A 23,705-nucleotide genomic window follows, 5' to 3' on the forward strand; every position below is an offset into this window, starting at 1 on the left:
CAAGCTTGGGGGGATTTGTGGGGTCTGAGCTTCTTGAAGCAGGCAGGAGAGGATGCATCAGGATGGGTGGAGGAGCAGCATCTCCAGCAGGACCGGGGCAAGGTTCCTGCCTCCACCCCTCTGAGATGTGGTGCGAGGCCTTAGCATGGCTGATTTGTTAGGAAACACTGGGAATTTGGTTCGGAGAGTGGCAGCACCAATCCGCACCAGTTCAGGAGTCAGACCAGTGTGGTGCCCTCCCTGCGTGGCACCGTGGCACCAAGACACAGCACGTAACTGCATTCCAGCTCCATCCTGATGGGAATCTAGAGCTCACAGCCCCTCTGCCCACTGATAAAGAGGGGTTGGCCCACCCAGATTTTGGTGGTGGTATGTTTGAGCCAAACACATCCAAATTGATGAAAAGATACCCTGCTTTTGGGGAGGCCAAAAACCTCAGCAAGGGTACACAGAGATGCCTTGGCCCCCTGAAGCCAAAGGGAAAGAGGTGAGAGCTGGTGGAATGCTGAGTTTAGAGAGGGTTTAAGCATTTGAAGATATCTTGAGTACTAAAAGTGGGCTTTGCCAGCCAAGAAACAGCCCTGACCTCAGCCTTAGCATCCCTGGCCATGCTTATGTGGGGTAAGGAAAGTCCTTCCCTGCCTTTCCATCCCCACTGATCCTGGCCACCACCACAGCCCGTGAGTTTAGCTCTAAACCCCGAGGACAGTGATGATCAGAGTGCAAATAAAGCAAGGACTGAACGTCCTGGTAGCGCTTTTCCCCTTGTGCCAGCGCCAGCTTGGCTCCATGGGGATTTCTGCTACTGAGGGAGGAATTCTGGAGGCAGTGGGAGCAGTCCCTGGGGAGCTGCTGGCTTATCATTAAATGCTTCCACAACGAAATGATGGGTTTTGTAGTGCAAACTGCTGTGTGAAGAGTCACTGCCAACGGCAAAGCAAATGGTCCAGCAGCTTTGGGAAGCTGCTACGCGGGATGATGCTTGTCCCCAGGAGAGATGCTGCCGGGGCCTTGCAAGAGCATCCCCTGTGTTATCCCTGGCATTTTCCTTTCTGACATCCAGCCTGTGTTTTGAAGGAGAGCAGGGAGCTTTTCTCCATCTCACCTCCTGTAACAGGCCCTTACATTCCCCAATAACCCCCTCTCCTGTCCTCAGCAGGAGAAAAGCTTCCAGAAAAGCATCTGGTCCAGATTTAAAGGCATTAAGAGACAGAGATTGGTAGCTTGTTCTAATAGCTAATCATTATTAAAAGATCACTCCTTATTTCCAAGATAGATTTGTCTGGCTTCAGCTTCCAGGAAGAGGTGGTTATTATGCCTTTCCCTGGTAGATTAAGTTACCTCCTTGTACCAGTGTATTCTCCCCGTGACAAATGCTGTAATCAAGTCACCTCTCAGTCTCCCCCTTTGAGAAATTAAACGTGCTGTGCTCTTCAATCATGCTTAACCCTGGCCCTGTCTTTGGTGATTAGAGTGAGTGGATGGCAGTGATTTTCTTTTAATGAGTAAAAATCTCCTTTATGGGGTAAGGGATGGAGCTGATGGGATCCAGCTGAACATTACTGATGGGTGGAAGCTACCGGTGACTGGTCGCCTGACTCAGATTCAGACCCATAAGAAGCCTGAGAAATGATGCTGAATAGTTTCTCCAGGTTATCTTGGTCCATGATCCCCATTTCCAGGTGCAAAAGCCAGGAGGAATATCCAGGATGGCAAACCCACGGGCTCTGTGTCCACCAGGCCATTAACCTCTCCATAAATAGCATCCCACACACTCGTAGCCTGCTTTCCTTCGGCCGTGACATACCATTAAAGACATTTAAACTGTCACTTGGACAGGGTGTGATGTCCCCTGAGGTCCTGAAGGAGGTGACAACCATAGGAAATAGATCCTAATGGAGCCCAAGGGGAACCAAGGTCGCTTTGGGAAGATTTGTTGGGTCAGTCTCGGATGACTGCGCTCTTTCTGCCTAGGCTCCAGAGGCATTTTCCCATCTCCGGGCTCCCTGCATGGCTGAGCTGCTGCGATCCCGTCCCCTGGCAAAAGCCCATCGGAGCAGCAGGGCAAATGGTACCCACATTATGGGGCTGTGCGGGGACCCTGCAGAGCCCCCATCCCACTGAGCATCCCTGCAGCTCCTTCCGCAGAGAGATAAAGCTATCCTCACCTGCAGGATAACAGGATACACATGGATGTGGCGCTCCTGCTCCTACCTAGAGGCAGCAGGATGGACCTAAAAGGCTCCTGAAGCATCTCTGGTTGTCCCGCTGGCCCCCAAGTCTTGCACCAAGTTTTCTGCACATATATGTGGGACAACTGAGAGGCTTGAAACCACGTCTGAAGTTTGCTCCAGGCAGACACTTCCCTGTGATCTTTAAAATACACAGCATGACGCGAGGGATTTTAAATAGATCAAAATACATTTATTACATATTTATATTATTTTCTCTAGTCTATTTATATCTTTTGGAGACTCTTATATATAATATATATAATATATTTAAAATAACATAAAATTGGCCAGTTTTGTCATCTGAAATACATTTTACAAATATATATATACATTGACACATATATCTCAAATATATGTGCAATGAGACAGAGAAACACCAGAGGTGAAAAAGGTACAGATACTTCATTGCATCCATCAGCTCATCTATTGCTGCACATCACCATCACCCCAGCGACTTGGCCTTTTACCCCTGGGAAACCAATGCTCCCAGTTGCCAACCTGCCCATGTGAACTGGTGCTGGGCCTCGGTCCCCAAGCCCTGTGGGATCAAGCCTGGAGGAGCACCAGCCCCATATGCGATGGAGGAATGATGGAGCCCCAGGAGCGGGCAGCAGCACAGATGTGCTCAGCGATGGGTGGCATCAGGTTGGGTGCTGTCCCCATGTCCCCTCCCTGCTCATAACACAACCAGATCCTGCCCTGTGCCAACCCCACCATGGCAGCATTCCTGAATTGGGGGGGGGGGTAAGAGAGCAGGATCCAGCTGGAACGCCAAACCCGGCTGCCACACGCTCATTTCAGTGTGAAAGAAATGGAAGATGGAAGGGAAACACACTGGGGATTCTTTTGGTTGTCAGCACGAGAGGAAAGGAAAGAGCAGGAGGGTTTAAAAATAACCGTATTTGTTCTGCCTTATTAAAGATAGAAAAGGTGGCTCTGGATTCATCTCCTACAAAAGGTTTGAAGGTCAAGCAGGCACCGAATCGCGAAAGGTTAAGCACTAAGTGATTGTCCCAGCCCTAAAAGAAGACTAAGTGCACTAAATTCGGTTATGAGAAGCTAAGGCTCATCCCAACGGCTTCCAGCCCTGGGGATCTTCTGCCCGGGTCTCCCATGGGCAGAGGATGCTCTTCCGATCCAGGGGGTTTGGGGCACAGGGATGCGGTTGCTTTCTGCTCTCACTGGTGTATTTTGGGGGGGTGAAGCCAAGTGGGAGCAGCAGAGGTCTAGCTCTTTGTCCCCATGGCTGGTGCTGGAGGATGCTCCAAGCCCCCAGCCGAGGGCAATCCTTATGGGATGCTGGCCAAGAGGATTAGCGGCTCTTGCCTTTCTCGGCCTCCTGCCATCCTCCAAGGATCAAGTGTAACGCTGGAGTTAACTCCATGGATGGAGCGGCCTCAGCTTGGAGGAAATGGCTGATGCCTGGTTCAAGGGGAGCATGTCCCCCCACTCTCCTTTAATCCCCTTCCCACTGGGATCCCGCTCCATCCCTTGGGTGACCAACACCAAACCCCACACCCCACGAGCATCCCTGTGCCTTTCCAACCCCTCATTGGAACCCAAATGCCAACCAAACACCGCTTTGGGGCATTTTTCCACTCCCTCCTTCATTCTTTAACAATCCATGTGATTCCAGTCCCCCCCTGGGCAGCTGCCCCAATGCTCCCTGATGGTAAGAAAGAAGACCAATAGCTCAGAGCACTCACAGGTAGGCAAAAATAATGTTTATACACTATGTACCAGCGTGGTCCATGGCCAGGACGAGGACTATACAGTATATATATGACAACTCGCCAGAGCTAGATCCTCACTAGTGGGGGAATGGGGAAGGGGGTATGTGAACAGGGGCCGGGAAGGGTCCGAACCCCCCATCCATGGGCACTTCCCGCCCCGGTTCACATCTTCCTAAGCAGCAGTTGAAAAATACATCTGTATATATTATCCTATTCTCCCAGGTAACACTGTACAGTCATAGAAGTTTCTTTAAAAGCAATAATTTACTTAAAGACATCTCTATTTTTTTCCTTCTGTTGTTTTATACAAATATTTACTGTGAGATATATATATATATTTATAAAGAAAGGAACCCTCTGAGAACCCTACAGCAGCAAGATGTGCACCTTTTGTTTGTATAATAATAAGTATTTATTCAAAAGAACCTAAACCACTTAAAAGCATCATCTTAAAAAAATAAATAGGTAGTGCGCACACACAATCTCTCTGCCCCCCTTTTCCATCATTCCCACCCCCCCGGATGCTATGGTGCAAAAAGCAGGTGGGAAAACCATCCCCCCCAGCAGCAAAGGGATCGGTGATGGGATGGCATCCACGTTCCCTGCCTTAGAAACACTTATGTTGTGGCCAGAGCTCAATGGCATATCCCTGTGTGTCCCTGCTTTTGGGGCTCCCAGTGCTACCCCCGGGGATGTTTTCTCCCAGTGGCTGGCTTTTAGGGCAGCCCCATGGTGGGCAATGTGGGGTGGTGGTGGTGATGGATGCTGTTAGGAACTGCAGGGATGATGTCCTGGTCCCTTTCCCGCAGCCAAACGATGAGACGTGATGTTTGGGGACACAGGGAAAAGGGGGCACTGGGGAAGCTGCTCCCCAGAGCCCTTTACACGATGGGGATGAGGACACAGGACAAACCTTGCATTTGCCACCGAGATTTGGACATGCCACAGCAAGATGTAATGCCAGGACACGGCTTTCCTGATGGGGGCCTTGGGGAGAGAAGCACCAGGACCCTGTCACACTGACAGGGACCCGGCTCTCAACACCTTATCCCCAAGGATGGGTGCTATGGGGCTCCACACCCAGGGTTGGGTGCAGGATGCCTGTGGATACCAAAGCCTTTCCCACAGCCACAGGGAGCAGAGAGCCAGGTTTTGGCTCCCAGAGCACCAATGAGCAGCACAGCCTGGATGGAGGGAACGCAACTTGCCTATTCCCAACTCCTTCCCTCTTGCAAAGGCAGGGAACAGGGCAAGAGTCAAGGCTTCCCATGCATGGGGTTGCTTTGCCTTAGCAAAAGCTAAACCAGCGTGCCACCAAGGCCAGCCTAAACCACAGCACACAGTGGGATGAGGACACTGCCACAGAGGCAGAGTAAAGGGGACATCACCCTGCAGAGGGATGCAAGCAGGATACGGCAGAGGAGGGCTTGGTGTGGGATGAGTTTGCATCTCTAAGGCACAATCCACTTCAAGGCTGGGACACAGGGATGGGTTGAAGTGCTAGACAGGGTGGTTGCTTTTGACTGGCCTCAGTTGGTTTAGGGAAAGCATCTGTCTCTGAAGCAGGACTCTCCAGTGAATGGGGAATTCTTAAATCCCAGCCTGGCACAGGGACAGCTCCTGTGCTAGAAGAAGTGCAACCCAACATGATGACTGTCACATCGGTTTCCACGTTTGAAATGAGTTTTTCAAAGGAGAAAATAACCAAATTGGTTGGAAAAGGGGGGAAATACCCAATCTTGAGAGCTTTCCACTCTCCTTTTTGTGCTTTTCACTGTTTTGTCCCAGTTATGGCGAAACTCATGAATTCCCCATCGGAGATGCTGGGGGAGACCCAACGCTTCAGCAGCTGATGCCGCACGCCCCATTTCCACCCTAAAGATCAGCATTTCCTGAAACTGGCTCATTGCTGTGTTTGCAATGCTTCCCTCTGTCTGGTTTTAACTTCCCTTTGCCAGTCATTATGCCACTTGCTTTTGCTTCCACGGACCTCCAGCCACTTACATCTGTTTTCTACCTATGAAGCCATTGCCAGTGGCAAAAAAAACACCCCAAAATTGGATGCAGTCTTGGCTTCTAGCTCTTAAATCTGCCCAGCAAGTCACCCCCTCAAAGGACCCTGGTGGCTTATTCATTCCCTAGTTCATGTGTATAAAATACCGGATGACTTTGTTCAGATTTAATATTATTATTATTATTATTGTTATTATTATTATTATTTTGGTAAACAGTCTCCCAAAGAGTTTCAGTGAAAAAATTAAAAACCTTCTCACCTCTCACTCCCCTCCCTTTTATTCCCCAAATTAAAAAGCAGTACGTTAATGTTGCATGGTATTTCAAGTGTTGTTCTTGTGCAACTGAACCCGACCGCCTGTTGGAAGGAGCAATTTTGTTGCTGTTGTTGCTGCTCAGTTAAAAATTAAAGGAAAAATAAGTAAAAGAGAAAGATTTGTTTCCTGATAATTCCTCTTTTTGGATCTCGGGTCCAAGAAAACTCTTTCCCTGCAAGGAGAGCAAAGCCCCATGGGGGCACGTGGGGTGAGCGCCTTCCCGCACCCCACTGACCTTCCTCTTGTCATCCATCCATCCATCCATCCATCCATCCATCCATCCATCCATCCATCCATCCATCCATCTCTCCATCCATTCTCCATCCTTTATCCATTATCCACCCATCCATCACCTATCCATCCATCCCCCCCAGAGCCACCGGCCCCACCGCGGGCACCGGGCGCGGGAGCCGCGTCGTGGCCCTGCCGCCGTCCCCTCCTGCAGACCGCTCAGTGGTTATTGCGATGAAACTGAACACTATGAACGATACTAATTTCTCAAGCATTCCTATGGCACTTGCATTGTTCTGCATAATTGGAGCGGGTTTTAGGGGAAGAGATTAGAGGAGGAAAGAAAATACCCTCGGAAAAGTCAATGGAAGGACCAAGAGTCATATTTCCGACTCCCTCCTGTATGACCGCTGATCCAACGCTATCGTGGCTTGCAGCCTGTCGAACTCATGCCTGTTGTCTGGGCTCAGTTCCTCCAAACCCCGGCTGTCATCGTCTTCCTCTTCCTCGTCGCGGCTCATGAAGGCCAGCTCGTTCTCGTAGCAGAAGGAGTTGGTGCTGGACAGCAGGAATTTGTTCTCCACCAAGTCCTTGGCGCTGCAGCGAGGGGTGGACGGGACCTCGTAGGTTTTGTGGAAGTGGGAATAGTCTACTTTGTACTGGTTTTTCTCCTCGAACAGGACTGGCTCGAAGCGGTGGCCCCACAGGATCTCACTGGCCAGGTAGGAGCTCCGAGCTTGCGTTGTCATAGCGGTGGCTTCCACCATGCCTTCCAGAATGACCACGATCTCAAAGTCGTCCGTCTCCAAGTCCTGGCGGCTGATCCCGAACAAGGGGCTGTCTTCGTTGATCTCGTGGAGAATGGTGATGGGAGACACCAAGAAGATACGGTCCAAGCCTTTATCAAACCCCACGTCGATGTCTATTTGGTCAAGTGGTATGTACTCCCCTTCTTCTGTGATCCTGGGTTTAATTAGCTGAGCTCGTACGTGGGCTTCTACTATGTGGCTTTTCCGGAGGTTCCCAACTCTCCACATGAGGCAGAGTTTCCCATCTCTCATTGCCACTACCGCGTTATGGCTGAAAAGTAAAGTCTGGGCCCGTTTTTTGGGCCTGGCCATCTTTGCCATTATTGCACCAATCATGAAGGAGTCAATTATACACCCCACGATGGACTGAACCACCACCATGAAGACCGCGAGCGGGCACTCTTCCGTCACGCAGCGGAAGCCATAACCAATAGTCGTTTGGGTCTCGATGGAGAACAGAAAAGCAGCCACAAAGCCATTGACCTGCAGAACGCAAGGCTTGAAGGTATCGTCTCCAACTGGGTTTTCCAGGTCTCCGTGAATGAGTGCAATTAGCCAGAAAATCAGCCCAAACAACAACCAGGACACTAGGAACGCCAAGGAAAAGAGCAAGAGCATATACCTCCAGCGGATGTCAACGCACGTGGTAAACATGTCCGCGATGTACCTCTGAGGCTTGTCATCCATGTTGGTGAACTCCACGTTGCACTGACCGTTCTTCTTCACAAACCTGTTCCTGCATTTCCTCCTGGTGTGGATTTTCCCATTGCCAAAGCCGTTGATGCCTGGCATGGTGGTCAACCTCAGCCCGTCTTCCTCGGAGGACACGATGCTGTAAGGGTTGACCCTGCCGGCAGTCATCCCTGAGCCAAGCCCACAGTGAAGGTGAAGGGTCCTGCGACACCCAGTGTCCCCCTGGCCCACCCCTGCCCACCCCCCAAGTTCTGTTGCGGTGGAAGAGGAGTCCCAAGCTTCCACGTCTTGGCTGCCACGTCACCACGCTGATCCCGTGAGAGGCTCTGCAAGGAGAAAACAAAGACACGGCTCTTACTTCTCATGCCAAAGGTACCCAAAGGGGTGTTTGGCCATGGGCCTGATGGGGTGGGTGGCTGCGTGTTGAATGAGGACCCCCCCCACAGTGCCTTAACTCTCCTTCTTATGCCTAGGCATAAGAGGAAGAAGAAGGTCTTAGAGTTCATTCTTTCATACTACAGAGCGAGTGAGCAAACCTTGCTGGGGAGATGGAGCATCTGTGGGATGAAAAGCCTTGGGTAGCACTGGAATCTCTTCCCCTTCGCTTTTCACATGAACTCCGCTGTCAGAACAGGGTCAGGCTGCTGGAGAGGAAAGCGGAGAGGCCAAGACGTTCTCCTCAGCAGATATCTCCTTAGAGATATCAATAAAGGTACTCCTGAAAGCAGCTCCATCAGTTCACATTGCCCGTGCCAGATGGACCGCTGCCCAGCACATTGCAGCAGCGGCCGCCCGACCTCCTGAGCACCAGCTCTTCTGGGGTCAAGGGAAAGCGCAGGGAGATGTGGATTTAACCTCCATCTCCCAGCCCAGGGATGGGAGAGGACACGGGCAACGTGCAGCCGGTTGGAGAAGGCCCCGGGAAGGCACTCGCTTGGGGCAGAGGAGCAACTTTCCCAACGCATCCATTGGGACACGGAGCCATCTACGGTCACAGATGGGCTTCGTTGGCCAAAACTGATGAAGGAACAACTGCCACTGGGGAATGGGGAGCTGTTTTGATCCTTTTTAGAGGGCTCAGCTGCAGGGTCAGGGACCTACACATGGCTTTGCCTGGGAAAGTGGTGGCATGGATATAGGACATGGTGGGGGAGCCCAGTGGCACCCTGGCAGAGGGGACCCCATCTCTTCTACAATGGTGTATGTGGCTGCATCAGGCAGTGAACAGCATTGCTGAAGCCACATGGCACATAAAGCACCCTATAGAGTTGGCACTGCAGGAACGCTCCCCAAACCCATCCCTGTTATTTAGTGACATGGGATGTGTCACTAACAATAGAACCACGTTTCTGGCAATGAGACCTGCATGGAGGAGCAATGTGGTGGGGAATGGATGCAGAGCCCCACGTAACACCCCATTCCCCAGCCTGGTTCATGCCTTGGGGCACAGCCGATCCCATAGGGCTGTACACGCTATGTCGGATCCACTGGCATGGGATCGATGCAGTCGATTCCTGCAATCAGCTCGAGTGCTTGGAGCTATGCTGGGACAAAAACACCCTTTCCATTACACCATTACATGGTGGCCAGCAGCAGGGAGCATTGCCAGGCACAGCCTGCCTGGAGCTGCATCAGCCTGACTAGCAATGATACCCTTCTTACTGAAGATCTCCCCAAATCCAGGCTGGGATTTGGGAATCCCAGCCCCACAAGCACTGACAACCTGCCCAAACCTCCCAGGTCCTGGTACACCAAACAGCATCTTTCCTCCAGCACAACCTTGTTTTATCCCCAAACACCGGTGTCATTTGTGGTGTGTCAGCAGACCAAGGGATTGCTCACACAGACATGAGAGCCTCTCCCTCCTTCCAGACATTTGGAACAGCAAAATAGGCATGAACATTAATATTAACTTTGAATATTTCCAACTTGGAAGTCAAATGGGACTGAAGTGGCCGTGCAGAGCTGATGTGTCAGGATGGCTGCAGGCTCACACTGCCAAATCCATGCTGCTCACCCACCCCCAGTATCCCTCCTGACCGCACCAGCTCCATTCATTCCTCTCCCTTCTCTTTGTCAATGAGAGCGGAGCGTGAGGAGCCAGGAGAGGGTTCTCCATCACCCCTCTGGATGTCCTTGGTGGGGGGAACAGGCCCAGAGCTTTTGCCACAGGGTGAATTTGCTGTTGGGCTTTTAATGAAGCCCTGGTGCATGGGAGAAGGGAGCGAACTGCAGAGAGCGCCCGGTGACCTGCGCAGGATTAACTGGGGCTGGATTAACTGTGCTGGCAGGGAGACGTGCAGGGCACTGCGGAGGCAGCAGCGCTGCCTTCACCTGGGGGACAGTCCCAGGGACCCCCAGGCTCCCCAGTCACTGTCACCGCTCCCCTCTGTCTTCACCCTTTCCCCCTTCCCTCCTTCCATCCCTCCTGTCTTCCCTTTGCTCTTCCTTCTTCATGCTCTTTTATTTTTATTTATTTTTATTTTTTTCTGTTTTTTTTTTCTCCTTTTCCTCTAGTTTCTTTTTTCTTTTTCTTTTTTTTTTTTTTCCCTTCTTTCTTTTTTCCCTTCCCTAGAACTTTCTCTTTCCCTTTCCCTTTCCTTTTCCCCTTTTCTCTCCCTTTCCCTTTCCCTTCCCCTTTCCCTTTCCCTTCCCCTTTCCCTTTCTCTTTTTCTCTCCCTTTCCCTTCCCCTTTCCCTTTCACTTTCCCCTTTTCTCTCCCTTTCCCTTTTCTTTTCCATTTCCCTTCCCGTTTCCCTTTCCCTTCCCCTTTTTCTTTCCCTTCCCCTTTCCCTTTCCCTTTCCCTTTCCTTTTCCCTTCCCCTTCCCCTTTCTATTTCCATTATTTTCCTTTTCCCCTTCAGTTTTCCTTTTTACTTTCTTTTTTCCTTTTCCCTTTTTTTTTTCTCTTTCTCTCTTCCTGTCTTTCTTCTGTTCTTCCTTTCTCTCACTTTTATACTCCTTCCTTCCTTCTGTCATTCCGTCCTTCCTTCCTTCCTTCCTCCCCATCCGAGCATCCCAGAATCAGGGTGATGCCAGGAGAGACCCGAGGGGCTGACACTGCTTCAGGGATGGAGCAGCTCCAGGTCCCACATGGGACCCCGCATCCACTGGAGCTGAGCCTCCCCTGGAAGCCGGCAGCAGCAGCAGCAGCATGGGGAGACAGCAGCTAAATAAAGGCGCTCAGAGTGGCTCTGCCGGAGCAGCCGCCTGCGGCTCCTGCTTTATTTAGCCCCGTTTTGTTTGGAAATACTCTCTCCGAGTTTGCTGAAAGCTCACTTTCTGCTGTGGTTTCAATGGGAAGGCTCGAGCCCCACGCTGCCGCCGCGGGAGGCTTGGGCTGGGATGCAGCTCATGGAAACCCGCGGCTGGATGGGCTGTGCCATGGGTACCAATGTGGAACCACGGCTCCATGAGGACCCTGTGCTTCCTTGGGTCACCCTCCTGCCATCTCCCCATGACCACAACTGATGGAGGTGTTGTAAGAGGTGACATCCCCCTGTCCCTGCCTCCCCTCTGCGTGTTTCACACCCCTGAGCATCACAATTCCACCCCCTGGGACCAAACTCAAAGCTTTCCCTAATAACCTCTTCCCCCTTAATCCCATTGTCAGCGCTGACAAACCCATGCTGGGTGTTGAGCAGGTCCAGGACCATCCCCTGCTGCTCTTGTGCAGCACTAATAGCGTTAACACGTAGGAAACAAAACAAGCCCATAATATCAGTAGCGGGAAGGAGCAGCCCATAGCGCCATGGACTACCCCAGCTAATGAGCTCACATTAGAGGCAATGACTCCTGCCACTAAACTGCAGCGACCAAAATCCCACCATGAAGCGAATTCCCGCAGAGAATCCAAGCGTTTCCAGCAAGCTGGATGCCTAATTTTATTTTCATTCTATTTTAAAAGGGAGTTCAATGTTAACACCAAGCTTCTGAGCAGCCTGTGAGCCAAGGACGTGTGTGCAGTGCTGGGGAAGTCACTAGGTAAGAGCCCATTGAATGTGTCGGTGAGATTTATCATCACACCTTTCCACTGTAACCACTGGAAGGGGATGTGTTTTAGGGCCAGCAGGGATGCTGCTCCCCATCGTGCAACCTCTCAGTGTGGATTTTATCCCTGTTAATGGAAAGGGAATGGGCTGTGCTCAGGTGGGATGAACCCCTATGGAGACTCAGAGGAGCTGAGATTGCGGATGCGGATGGAAGTGACCATAGAAGAGGAGGTCACTCTCGGTGCTGCTGCCTGCCCTGCGCTGGGAGATAACGCTGCTATCTCCTGCAGCAATGCCCTTCATGCCCCAGCAGCGGGACAGCAATGTCAGCACCGAGGAGGGAGCTCTGCCATGGCCACACCAGGGTGGCTCAAACCCCTCCTGCTCACCCCGTCCTGATGAAGTGACCCAGCACTGAGCACCCACACAATGGGGGTCAGTGGAGCTGCGGAGGGGAGGCTGCTGCCTTAATAACTTGGTCCTCCAAATCCCTGCTTTTGGGTACTTCCTATAAATTAAGGGTTGACATGGGGGGGGGCAGGCCTTTATAAATGACCCTCCAGTTTCCTTCTGTTGCAAGGGTTATTATTCCTAATAATGAGAGAAAACTGCTCTGTTTTGGCAAGGACATGGGCAGAAAACAGCCACAGGCATGCATCCCCCCCATGGAACCCCATGCACCCCCTTAGTGCCAGCAAGCAGCTGAGACATCACTGTCTGCAAGCCTTGATAAGGCAAGCAGGGGGGAAACTGAGGCACAGGGGACACGGAAGGCTCTTGGTGGGGAATATGGAGGGAATGGGGTGCCTGGAGAGGGGCTGGCTCATCCCCATCCCCCTGAGCCACGTGCGGATGCTGCCGCATGGGAGGAGAGAAGGGTCCACGTGTGGTGCTCAGCACCACCGGGGCCAGGTGGCCTCTGCAGGGTGATGGGCTTGTGCTTAAGAGCCATAAAACTGCTGTATGTGCCCTGGATCTGTGGGGACAGAGGCTGCACTGAGCACACGGTTGGTCCCCAAATCCATGGCACAACAAGGGATAGAGCATCCCGGTCCCGATGCCTCTGTGTCTGTTCCAGCCCCAGCACCCAGGTGGGCTCCAGCACCAAGGCTTCACAGTTAGGACCCCACCACCACTTCTGTGATGTCCTCCCCTCAGCACAGTGTCAAAGGTGTCAGGAAACACCACAGGACCCACATCCAGCCCTGAAACCCTACCTCGCTTCCTGCAGAAACACTGTGTGCTCACATCCATACAGCTGGACATGGCTGGGAATAAGGGTGAGGGCAAAGGGGTATGGAGGGGGAGGAAGGCCTTGGCAGGGTCAATCTACATTGGGTGCTGCCAAAGGATGCCCCTAAACCCAAAGGGATGCGTCCAGACTGCCTTATCCCTGCAAGACTCCTGCCCAAACCTTTGTGGTACCCACAACCGCATCCCCACAGCCCCATCCCCACAACCGCATCCCCACAACCCCATCCCCACAACCAGTCCTGGCCACCCCAGCTCAGAGAACGGATGGATGTTAATGCCCCACAAATCACCCTGGGAAGGGGAGCAGAGCCTCAAGCACCCCGTTGGGCAGGGGGATACTGGGAGGAGGAGGTCAGCCCTTACCTGGTGCATGCCCGGGGGGGTCTCCCCATGGCTCCCCGGCCATGGCTGCAGGGCGCAGGGTGCCCCTGGCCCTGCTGCAGCCCAGGGCAGAGCCAGAGAGTTTTAATTGAGTTTCTAGATTATCCCGGGGGAGAAACTGTAATCTCCTTAAATCCAACCTCTGCTCGCGTCCCGTAACCTCCTGTCCTGCGCCAGGGAAGGGATTTACAGAGGGGGAGGGGATGCTTCCCAGCCTGATGATGCTCCGGACCCAGCTCCCCACAGGATTTGTCCCATGGGATGTTAGGGATCTGCTCCCAACAGCCATGGGAATTAAGGCTCTGCAGTGACAAAGTCCCCTCTCCCCGCGTCACCAGGGGTGTCCTAAGAGCCTCCTGGGGCACCAGTGATGCTGGATGGTGCTGGGTGCAAGAAGGGAGCTGGCAATGGGTCAGTGGGGTGCTTGGGGGGTGAAGATGAGCACCCCTGGATGGGAGGTGTCTGGGGCTTTGAATTGAAGCAAGGCCCCTTCCCTGAGAGCTTCCCTCCCCAAAAGCCGCATCCCTGGACCGCATGGGCCAGAGGGTGTTTGTGGATGGGTGACCTTGGGGTGTCTCCGTGCGCTCTCCTCCATCACATGGCCCTGCTCCCTCCTGCATGTTCCCATATCTGGATACGTGCTGGGCTCCAACCCCAGTGTCTCCCAAGGACAAATGCCAGCGGTGGGGCTGCAGCAGATGATGGTAGAGCTGAAATCAGCCGGTCACGCTCCTGCCTGCCCTGCGCCCTGCTTGCGCCATTGATGGGGCCTCAGCAGGGATGAAGGTTTCCATTGGGAATGGAAGGTTCCCATCCAGCACATGCCAAAAGGCTCAGGGGGAAGGCCCTGAACAAGAAGGGATCACCCCGCTGCTATGGGAAGAAAGGGAAAAGTGGGATAGAAAAGGCAAACGTCTCCAAGCGGATTTGATCACCAAGCAGATGGAGATGAGCCGAGGGATGAAGCACTGAGGGGCTCCCATGCTGCAGGTAGCACCAGGGCAGAGCTCCATAGCATGGATTCATGGAGCAATTCCTGCTCAGACCTTAAGGTTAGAGGCAGAAGGTGATGGATCTGGGCTCCATTCAGCCCTGCCGCAGGACTAACCCTTCCCAGCTCCCATTGAGCTCCTTGTCCCAAATCCCATCAATGGTTTTCCCGCGTTCCTTGGCGCTCCACGCTCGCCCATCACAAACCCCCCCTTTACTCCAGGAGCCACGTCTGGAACATCGCATGTGTGGGCAGCGCCTGCGCCCAGGAAGTGTTTATCCTGCAGGCGCGACATGCGGCAGGTTGGGAGCGATGGGGATGACAGCCGGAGCCCATGGAGCCGCGGGAAGAGCGATGCCCAGTGCTACGGCACTATGGAATTCAGCATGGAAAGGAGCGGGGTGAGCACAGGAACCAGCTCGGGATGGATGCATGGATCCCATGTTCCTGCAGGAGATGGGATGTAAGCAAGGCCGAGCTATCAACCACTCATCAGCATCCTCCACTCTTTGTTGGGCTTTGAACCCACTGCTATTGCTGCTCCATCCAAGCATCACACTCATAGAATAGTTAGGGTTGGAAAGGACCTTAACGTCATCCAGTTCCAACCCCCTGCCATGGGCAGGGACACCTCACACTAAACCATGGCACCCAAGGCTCTGTCCAACCTGGCTTTGAACACTGACAGGGATGGAGCATTCACAACTTCCTTAGTAAAGAACTTCTGCCTTATACCTAACCTAAGCTCCATTGACTGATGAGGAATACAACCCACATCCTGCTATCCCAGGCAATTTCTCCTGGGGTAAAGTTGCCATTTCCACCCTTCAGCAACCTTCAGTATCATTAAGGTGTCAGCAGAGCCCTAAACTTGGCTTGTAAGCAAAGGAAGAAGGAGATGGGGAGGAAAGGCCAAGCCATGCTTGGGCAGAGCCACCCTCCTGGCTCTACTTACCCAATGATGGCAGTAAGAGCCGGAGATGCTGAGCCTGATGCCGCTTCCTTCCTTCCCACAAGGAAGTGGCAGGGACTTAGCCCAGCTCATATTACAGCCATGGGGACCCATCACCAGCCAGAGGGACACCCCCCTTTGGTGCTATTTCTAAGGGGTGAGGAGTGAAATTGCAGTCATGGCAAGGCAGAGCGAGTAGGAAGCCCAGGATGCCTCAGTGGTCTCAGGGGACCGGAACAGAAGCAGCTCAAGGAGAGGTACAGGGATTTTTGGGATGCAAAGGAGCAGCCAGAGGGATGCAACACATTGAAACCTATCGGGTCAGACAGCAGGGCCAGGCTGCCAGGGGTGCAGGGCAAGACCTTGGTTCTTTGGTCTTGCTACCTCATGATGGCCATGGCCCAAACCCCATCTTCATGTGTTTCCCAAGGGATGAACTAGAATCCCCATCCTTTTCAGCTGAGGGGACAAACCCGCCTGACACGCACATGATATCACTCAGCATCTTCAGGACAAAGGAGGCCTTGACTCCAGCTCATGGCTCTGCCCACAACCAGCTTAAGAGTCCCGGTATCTTTTGCATCCGGCATGGACTCCCGTTAACGCTCCCATGCCTCAAGCTGAGCCTGTTGAGGGGACATCTTCATGGGAGGGGGGTACCAACTTTCTGGCCTCAGGTTTCTGCCCTTTCTGCTCTACCCCAATGTTACTGGGGAGCTGGACACCCCCAGGCTGCAGACATGACCCCAAACCAAGCACCTGCAGGAGCCAAGGCCACACGGGGTATTTTGGGGACCATCTTTATCTGCTGCAATGGATATTTAGCACAGGCATTGTGTAACACAGGGGGGTCACTGCTCCTGGCCCCCATCACCATCAGGGATCAGCCACTCAATTAATCCTCCCTCTCCCTCATTCCCTGCCCATGGACACCCAGCCTGGACCAGCAGGAAGGAGCCAAATTTCTACCTGACATCAGCACCCACAAGGGCTGGTACCCCATAAGCTGGGGGTGAGGTCCTGGGGGCCAGCTACCCAGGGCACCTACATCACTTGGGAAGTGCTGCTCAAATGGGGATGCACAAAGGTACCCACTGGGCAGATGTGGATGCTCGTTAATAACTCCCTTCTCATTACCTCTATCGTGCATCACTTTAAGGGACCTGGTAGATGCAGACCCTGTGGGCAGAGACTTGGGCACTGAAAAGGTCATTTTTAACCCAGCAATGTCCAGCACACATCCAGTTGTGTCCCCTCCTTTGTTCCCTTGCACAGCCCGGTCACTGATGGGTGGCTCACTCAGGCACACACTGCAGGATCACAGGGGTAGATCACAATGAAATAGAAGCCAGGAATCCCTTTTACTTTATGCTAACCCTATAAAACCAACCCCCATGTGTGTTCCAGGAAAACCCTACAATAAATAAGGTGAATGCAAAGCTTTGGTGAGCCCAGGAACCTCAACACAGGTTGACAAGGAGCAGGGCACCATTCCTCCAGCAAGCAAACCCAAAATGCTCTCGGGAGAAGATTCTGGGGTGCAAAAGCATCCTCTTGCTTCTGCCCATCAGCAACCCTTGGAGGTATAAACCCAGACATCACACAGCATCCCTGCAATGGGAGCAGGGGTGCCCTGTGGCTGGTGCAGCACCCAGGACCGGCAGCACTGGGGACAGTGGGACACAGTGACATGTCCCCAGTGAAGAGCCGCATGCAGTTACACAACCCTGCCCCGGCTGCCCTTGGCTGGGTGCGCTGTGCACGCTGCTATCGACACGGCCCCGGCTGCCCTCCAACATCCCCACGGGGAGGAAAGTTTGCAAGCAGTGTAAATGTGAGTGCCTGTGAGCAGGGGGGGACTGATCCAGCCCCCCCCGACCCCATAGCTCCTACAGTGGTCCCCAGTGATGCTCTGGACTCGCCAGCATCCCACTGTGCCCTGAGCGGTGGTGGGGTTGGGAGGGATGTGATGGTGATGAGCAGAGTAGGGGCAATGGGGAGAGCACCCTGCAGCTAAAAGCACCCCAAGCCTGACCCAATGGTTTTTAGGACGTGAAGGACCAGGCAGAAGGATGCAACAAGCTCAAACCTGAGGGATGTGACACCAGATAAAGCAGCAAAGCCTTAAGTGCCTGCAGGCAGCACCTTGGCTTTTTGAACTCGCCATTAATGATGCCCATGACCCAAAAATCACCTTCAGGCTTTATGCAGGGGAGGAAGAAAAATCACCCTCCTGTTCTGCTGGAGGTGAAACGCATTTGCTGGTCCCACCTTAGCACAGCAGTAAGGATGCTTTAGTCCATAGAGAGGAGGAAACTGAGGCACAGCAGCTGGATGCCCACATCACCACCTTCCCCTTGGCCTGGCCTGAGTTTGAGGTATTTATAAACCAATAAAGGAGCAGAAAGAACTTTCCCAATGCCAAATGTACATCCCCTCTCCTTGTCCTCCATGGAAACCATCTGTAATTATAGGCTTGGGGTGGGGAGGCACCACTGCCAGTGTCACCCCAAAGGGCTTCACCCTCCTTTCCCTCACTATGACAAAGCCAGGGACCAGCCTGTGCCACCACATGGCCCCATAGGACCCCATCCCCAAGGGGCCCTGATGGTTTGGTGCTGAAACCCCTCACTCTGTGTAGGGGACCCCATGGTTTTGGTACACACACCTCCAGCCCATCCCAGCACACACTGGATGTCACAGCCGATGACAGCCTGAGCACAGCTGACATTGCCATGGTGACTATCGACCGCTGCTGGGAGGATGCGTGTGGAGATGCTGCATCAGCACCTATCCCCCCCCCACCCACCCCTCAGTGACTGTGGGTACCCTCTGCCCTCCACCAGCCCCATTTCCACCCCTTTCTGCCCCATTGCACCCACAGGCAGCTTCCAAAACCTTCTCCATCACCTCGCAGCTCCATCTCTACCAGCTGTGCCTCAGTTTCCCCATCCCTGCTCTTGCTGCTTGGCAGGGGGGGTGATGTCCCCTCCCTGGGATACGTTTCTGTCTCCCAACTTCGACCAGGGCTGTGGAGTTGGAGGGATGCTGAGCGAAGGCTCCGTCGCTGTGGCAACCCACCGCGGCCGTCTCCAGGCGACCGCCCAGGGATGCTGCAGAGCCACAGTGAGAGGGACCAGGGCGGGAGAGGGAAGGTATCCATAGGGATGCCACCCTCCTTTTCCACTCCTTTACCCAAACCACAGCTGGGATCGTTATAACAGGGTGTAAAACCACCCTGAAAACAGCCACCAATTTGGCTCTGGGAACCAGCTGAGCACCAACAAGCTCACTGCACCCCAGGCTGGATGCAGTGATTCCAGCAGGATGCTCCTGTATGGAAAACAGGGCCCTGGCCATTCCCAGGGACACCTGCAGGGCTGTGGTTATAATTGCTGGTAATAAGCCCATTAGACTCTTAACCCTCATTAAGCAGCTTAGGGGGGACACGCACTGTTATACGCAAACCTGGAGGTGGGGAAGAGGCTGGTCAGGGCAATGGGGATGGGATTTCAGCGGGTGTCACAGGGGGTGGTCACGGCTCCATCCCTCCCCTCCTGCCTCCAGCCCATTCCGCTGCTCTTTTCCAGTGGGACCATCGGCATCTCCCGATGGTCCAGAGGACAGGGATGATGATGATGGGGTTGTCACATCCATGTGGTGAGTGTGGGAGGCCTCAGTGGGGGGGGGAAGCAGGACCCAGCCAGCACCCAACACGGCGCGGGACAGTTCGGATCGCTCCAGTTGGAAAAGGGCCTGGCTTTACATTTGCTAAATTAAAGGATGTCGGTGTCTGATGCCAAGCCCAGGCTCCCTTGGAAATGCAAACTAATGGTAGGGAAAAAAATGAGCTGAAACAAGAGCAAAACCACTCCCGTGTTATCCAGCTGCACTGGGGCAGCGTTGAAATGGCAGCTTGCAGAGCACCAACCATCACAAAAATCTCCACTTTTTACCCCAAAATGCAGCTTTGTCCCCTCTGCTTGGTCAGACAGGCAAGCCAGGCTGCCATGCTGGTGTCCCCATCCTTCTCCAAGCCTCTCAAAAGTCAAATATCCCCCTTTGTTTATGGATATGCTTGTTCTATGCGATGGGATTTGACCAGCACAGAGTGAGATGTTGTGATTTCTCCAGCTCCTATTATTCCTATAGCCAGCTCCATCATTCCCAGCCCATAGCAGGCAGGCAGCAGGGTCCTGGCAGAGCACTGGGGCTGCCTCACAGCCCCTCACTGCTCCTCTTCCCTATGGAAATACCTGGGCTCAGGCTTGGGCTTCAATCCCTGCTGCTTCCCAGGCTCTGCTGGGGTGGGTTTGTGCTGCAGCTGAGCGAAGCCGGAGCGCGGTGCTTTGGGTTGGATTGGGTTTTTCCTTTCCTAATTCTCTCCATGGGATCAAATTAAACAAAGGAGCTCTTCTGTGAACAGCAGAGGAAGGGAGCCTGCTTCCATACAGATGTGCGTGTCCTCATGGATTGCAACTGACGAATGAAGCTTTCCCTGTGACTGGAATATTAGGCCGATCCCCCTCCTTTGCCTCCTGTGGTTTCACTGGTAGGAGACTGGCTCATTCTGCAGCCTCCCTGCTGGGAAGTTGTTCCCCAAATCCTTGTTTTTCACAAAAACATGGAGAATGGGGCTTTTCCTGACCTCAGATTGGAGCTGTCTCAAGTGCAGGGCAGGGAGCGCTTGGCGAAGTGGCAGGTGCTAGGATAGGATAGGATGGGATAAGGATAGGGTAAGATAGGCTAGGATAGGATAAAGATGGGATGGGACAGGATGCAATAAGATAGGATAGGATAGAATAGGATAGGATGGGATAAGGATAAGGTAGGATAGGATTGGATGCAATAAGATAGGAGAGGATAGAACAGGATAGGATGGGATAAGGATAAGGTAGGATAGGAGGGATGGTATAAGGATAGGATAGGATAGGATAAGATAGGAAAGGATAGGGTAGGATGGGATAGGGTGCAATAAGATAGGATAGGATAAGATAGGATAGGATGGGATAGGATGGGATAGGATGGGATAGGATAGGATAGGATGGGATAGGATGGGATAGGATAGGATAAGATAGGATAGGATGGGATAGGATGGGATAATTATAGGATAGGATAGGATAAGGATGTGATAGGATGCGATAAGATAGGATAGAATAGGATAAGATGGGATAAGGATAAGGTAGGATAGGTTAGGTTAGGATAGGATAGGACAGGATAGGATGCAATATGATAGGATAAGATAGAATAGGATAGAATGGGATAAGGATAAGGTAGGATAGGATGGGATGGGATAAGGATAGGATAGGATAGGATGGGATAAGGATAAGTAGGATAGGATGGAATGGGATAAGAATAAGTGGGGTGGGATAAGGATAGGATAGCATAGGATAGAATATGAGATAGAATAGCATAGGATAAGATGGGATAAGGATAAGGTAGGATAGGCCAGGATAGGATGCGATAAGATAGGATAGAATAGGATAGGATGGGATAAGGATAAGGTAGGATAGGATGGGATGGGATAAGAATAAGTAGGATGGGACGGGATGGGATACGGATCGGATAGAATAGGATAGCATAGCATAGGATGGGATAGAATAGGACAGGATAGGATAGGATAAGATGAAGCCAGCATCTCCCAGGTTACGAGGCTGCAGAGGAAGAGAAACGCTGTGTGTTAGGAGCGGAGAAGGGGCTCCCCTCTGCCCTCCAGCCCCTAACAGAAAGAGGAATGCCTATGGCATAAGACTTGCAAACACACCCAAACTTTCCAGCTCCCTCTGATTGAGGAAGCCGTTGCCATAGCTCTGCAGACCACCGGTGGGTTTGGTAGCACAATCTGGACCACGGATCTATGCAAATCCCCAAGGCAGAAGTCTTTATGGAGGCATATGACAACCGAAAAAGAATAGCGCTCAGTGCTCTCCTCCCACACGCCACCCCCCAACTTCACCATCATTTAAATCAGTCTTGAGTTGGAAGAATTCAAATCAACACTGTCGTCACAGAGCCAAGCAGAGAGGTGACACAACTTGGATGCTGCTGGGGAAATTGCCCCCCTTGAGACTCCAAACCCATCACTTTTTGAAGCCCCATAGAGGCAAACAAATGCACTGGCAACCCGCTGCCCCAAACCCTTCCAGCCAGGGCTGCTGAGGAGGTTTCCAACCAGCCTTTCCCTTGGGATCAACGGGAGGGGGACCATAGAGGGGGGGAAATATCCATGACATGCTGCTGAGGCTGGACAGCCACAGTTGGAAAACAAATCAAAGCTTCCAAAGAGAGAGATGCCAAGGAGATAAGTTGTTCCCGAGAGAAACAGGACATTCCTTTTGAGGGGGAGGACGAGAGGAGGAAGGCTCCTACCACCTCTTGTATAGATGCTCATGGGGTTCTGTGCACGGCAGCCTGCTCGGGCGGCTTATCCCCGCTGTGCGATGCTGCAGACACAGATGGCATCGCAGCTCCTGACTTCTCCTTTATTCCTGGTGTTGTTTTGGGGTTTTTTTACCCTAAAAGCACGTTTTCCATGTGGGGGAAAGGTTGCTGCACCCTTCCAGCAGCCAGGCAGATGTGGATTTGCTCTCCAGGCTCACAGAGACCTTCCTGCCTTCCTGCACCATGCACCCAGACCCTGCGCTGTCTCAGGGGATGCGGCTTGGCATCGCCAAACTCCTCAGGGCTCTTATGGGATTCACACAGGGAAGAAGCTGGGGGAAAAGCTGATACTTTGCTATTGCCAGAAGTGCCCCAATCAAGTCCCAGACCAACGCAGAAGGTAAAGGATCAGCAGTTTAGATTTTCCACGTAAAGCATTTATAGGTTGCACAAGCAACGGGATGGAGCTGGAAGCAAGCAGGGGAGATCGTTTCAGAGCATCCCTGGTTGCTCCCCTGAATCTGCCCTATTCTGCATCCAATTCTTCCTGCAGGGAGTTTTATACCTGTGCCCTTGAGCAGAACCCTGACATTATCCTTTGCTGGGAACGAGCTACCTGCCTCCTCAAGGCAGAACCCGGGGAGGTAGGAGGGAGAGGAGGCAGGGGAGCAGGGTTGGCCCTGCTATAAATAACACCAATGGAAATGAAAGAGGTGAAAAAGCAGCAAACAGAAACCAATAAATCCAGGGAGATGGGTTCAGCTATGGGCAAACAGCTCCTTGTGGGCCTTGTGACCCTGCAGAATTGGGCACAAGAGAAAATAGGATCCATTGTAACAGAGCAGGATCCAGCCTGGCCATTGCCTCTCTATGAGCAGCACACCCAGAGCCCTGGGCAGGAACAATACACTTGGTATTGCCCTACTTTGCTTCATTATAAAAGATAAAGTTGAGAGTTGAATTATGGAGAGCTAAATTAAGGTGCCCATTGGACCATGTCAACACAGCACTGACCTGGCTCCTGGTGTCACCAGTGCTGGACACCCCGCCATCCCATCCCAAAAGCACCAGCAGGCTGTGGAATAGCCTGTGTTTAATGCAATCGCTGTTTGCAATCTGTGATCCTGGAGGAAAAGGCAGAATAAAGCAACCTCTCTTTTCCACCAGTAAAAGGGGGAATGCAGAAGCTCAGTAAGCACGGTGCCCAGCAGGTCACAGCCAGCAGTGCTGGAGTGATTCATCCTAAACAAGCTCGATTTAGTTAAACTAGCCTGGAGTAACACAAGGAAAACAGCCCAGAGCTTGCCCTGCTGGTGCCTGCCAGGTACCAGCCTATGGAAGCGATGGGATCATCCCCACCAGTGCTTTTCCCTCAGTCAAACACATGAAAAGCATCCAGATACTGCGCCAAGACACATTATAAAGCGGGTATATTTTCCCTTCTTTTCCCAGCCCATCTTCCCAGAGCACATCATTTCCCATCCCCAAAGGCTGCCGGAGGAGCCATGGACCAGGTACCGCACCGCAGCATCCTCTGGTTTCCCCTAGAAAACTCATCTGAGCCGCTTCAGTTTTGCTTGTGTGTAACTTATTATTGAAGCTGAGCAAATAATTCAGGGCAAAAGCTCCGGGAAGAAGGTTTTGCCTTTTCATTTTCCACTCTCGAGCTGTCTGCAATTTCCCCAGTGCTCGGGGATGATTTAAAGACCTGTCTCCGGACGGGA

At 52.6% G+C, this 23,705-nt stretch overlaps 1 protein-coding gene across 2 annotated transcripts in view; it reads right to left on the bottom strand.

Moving 5' to 3' along the window:
- Positions 1–2,402: 2,402 nt before the first annotated feature.
- The window catches only part of KCNJ12 (potassium inwardly rectifying channel subfamily J member 12), a 34,069-nt gene continuing 12,766 nt past the window's right edge, over positions 2,403–23,705 (bottom strand). The window contains exons 1-2 of one of the 2 annotated variants that reach the window (XM_061345946.1): positions 13,640–14,215; positions 2,403–8,356 (exon numbers count right to left, since the gene is read on the bottom strand). In XM_061345946.1, the coding sequence (XP_061201930.1) occupies positions 6,909–8,198 (1,290 nt within the window). In that variant the 5' untranslated portion in view covers positions 8,199–8,356; positions 13,640–14,215 and the 3' untranslated portion in view covers positions 2,403–6,908. Of the gene's footprint in view, positions 8,357–13,639; positions 14,216–23,705 lie in introns of those variants that run through there. The other variant, XM_061345941.1, reaches the window with a different exon arrangement.

The sequence above is a fragment of the Neopsephotus bourkii genome, unplaced genomic scaffold, assembly GCF_033783945.1.
Source record: "Neopsephotus bourkii isolate Nb327-2 ecotype Australia unplaced genomic scaffold, CSIRO-AGI_Nbou_v1 NB_39, whole genome shotgun sequence".
Lineage (NCBI taxonomy): Eukaryota > Metazoa > Chordata > Aves > Psittaciformes > Psittacidae > Neopsephotus > Neopsephotus bourkii.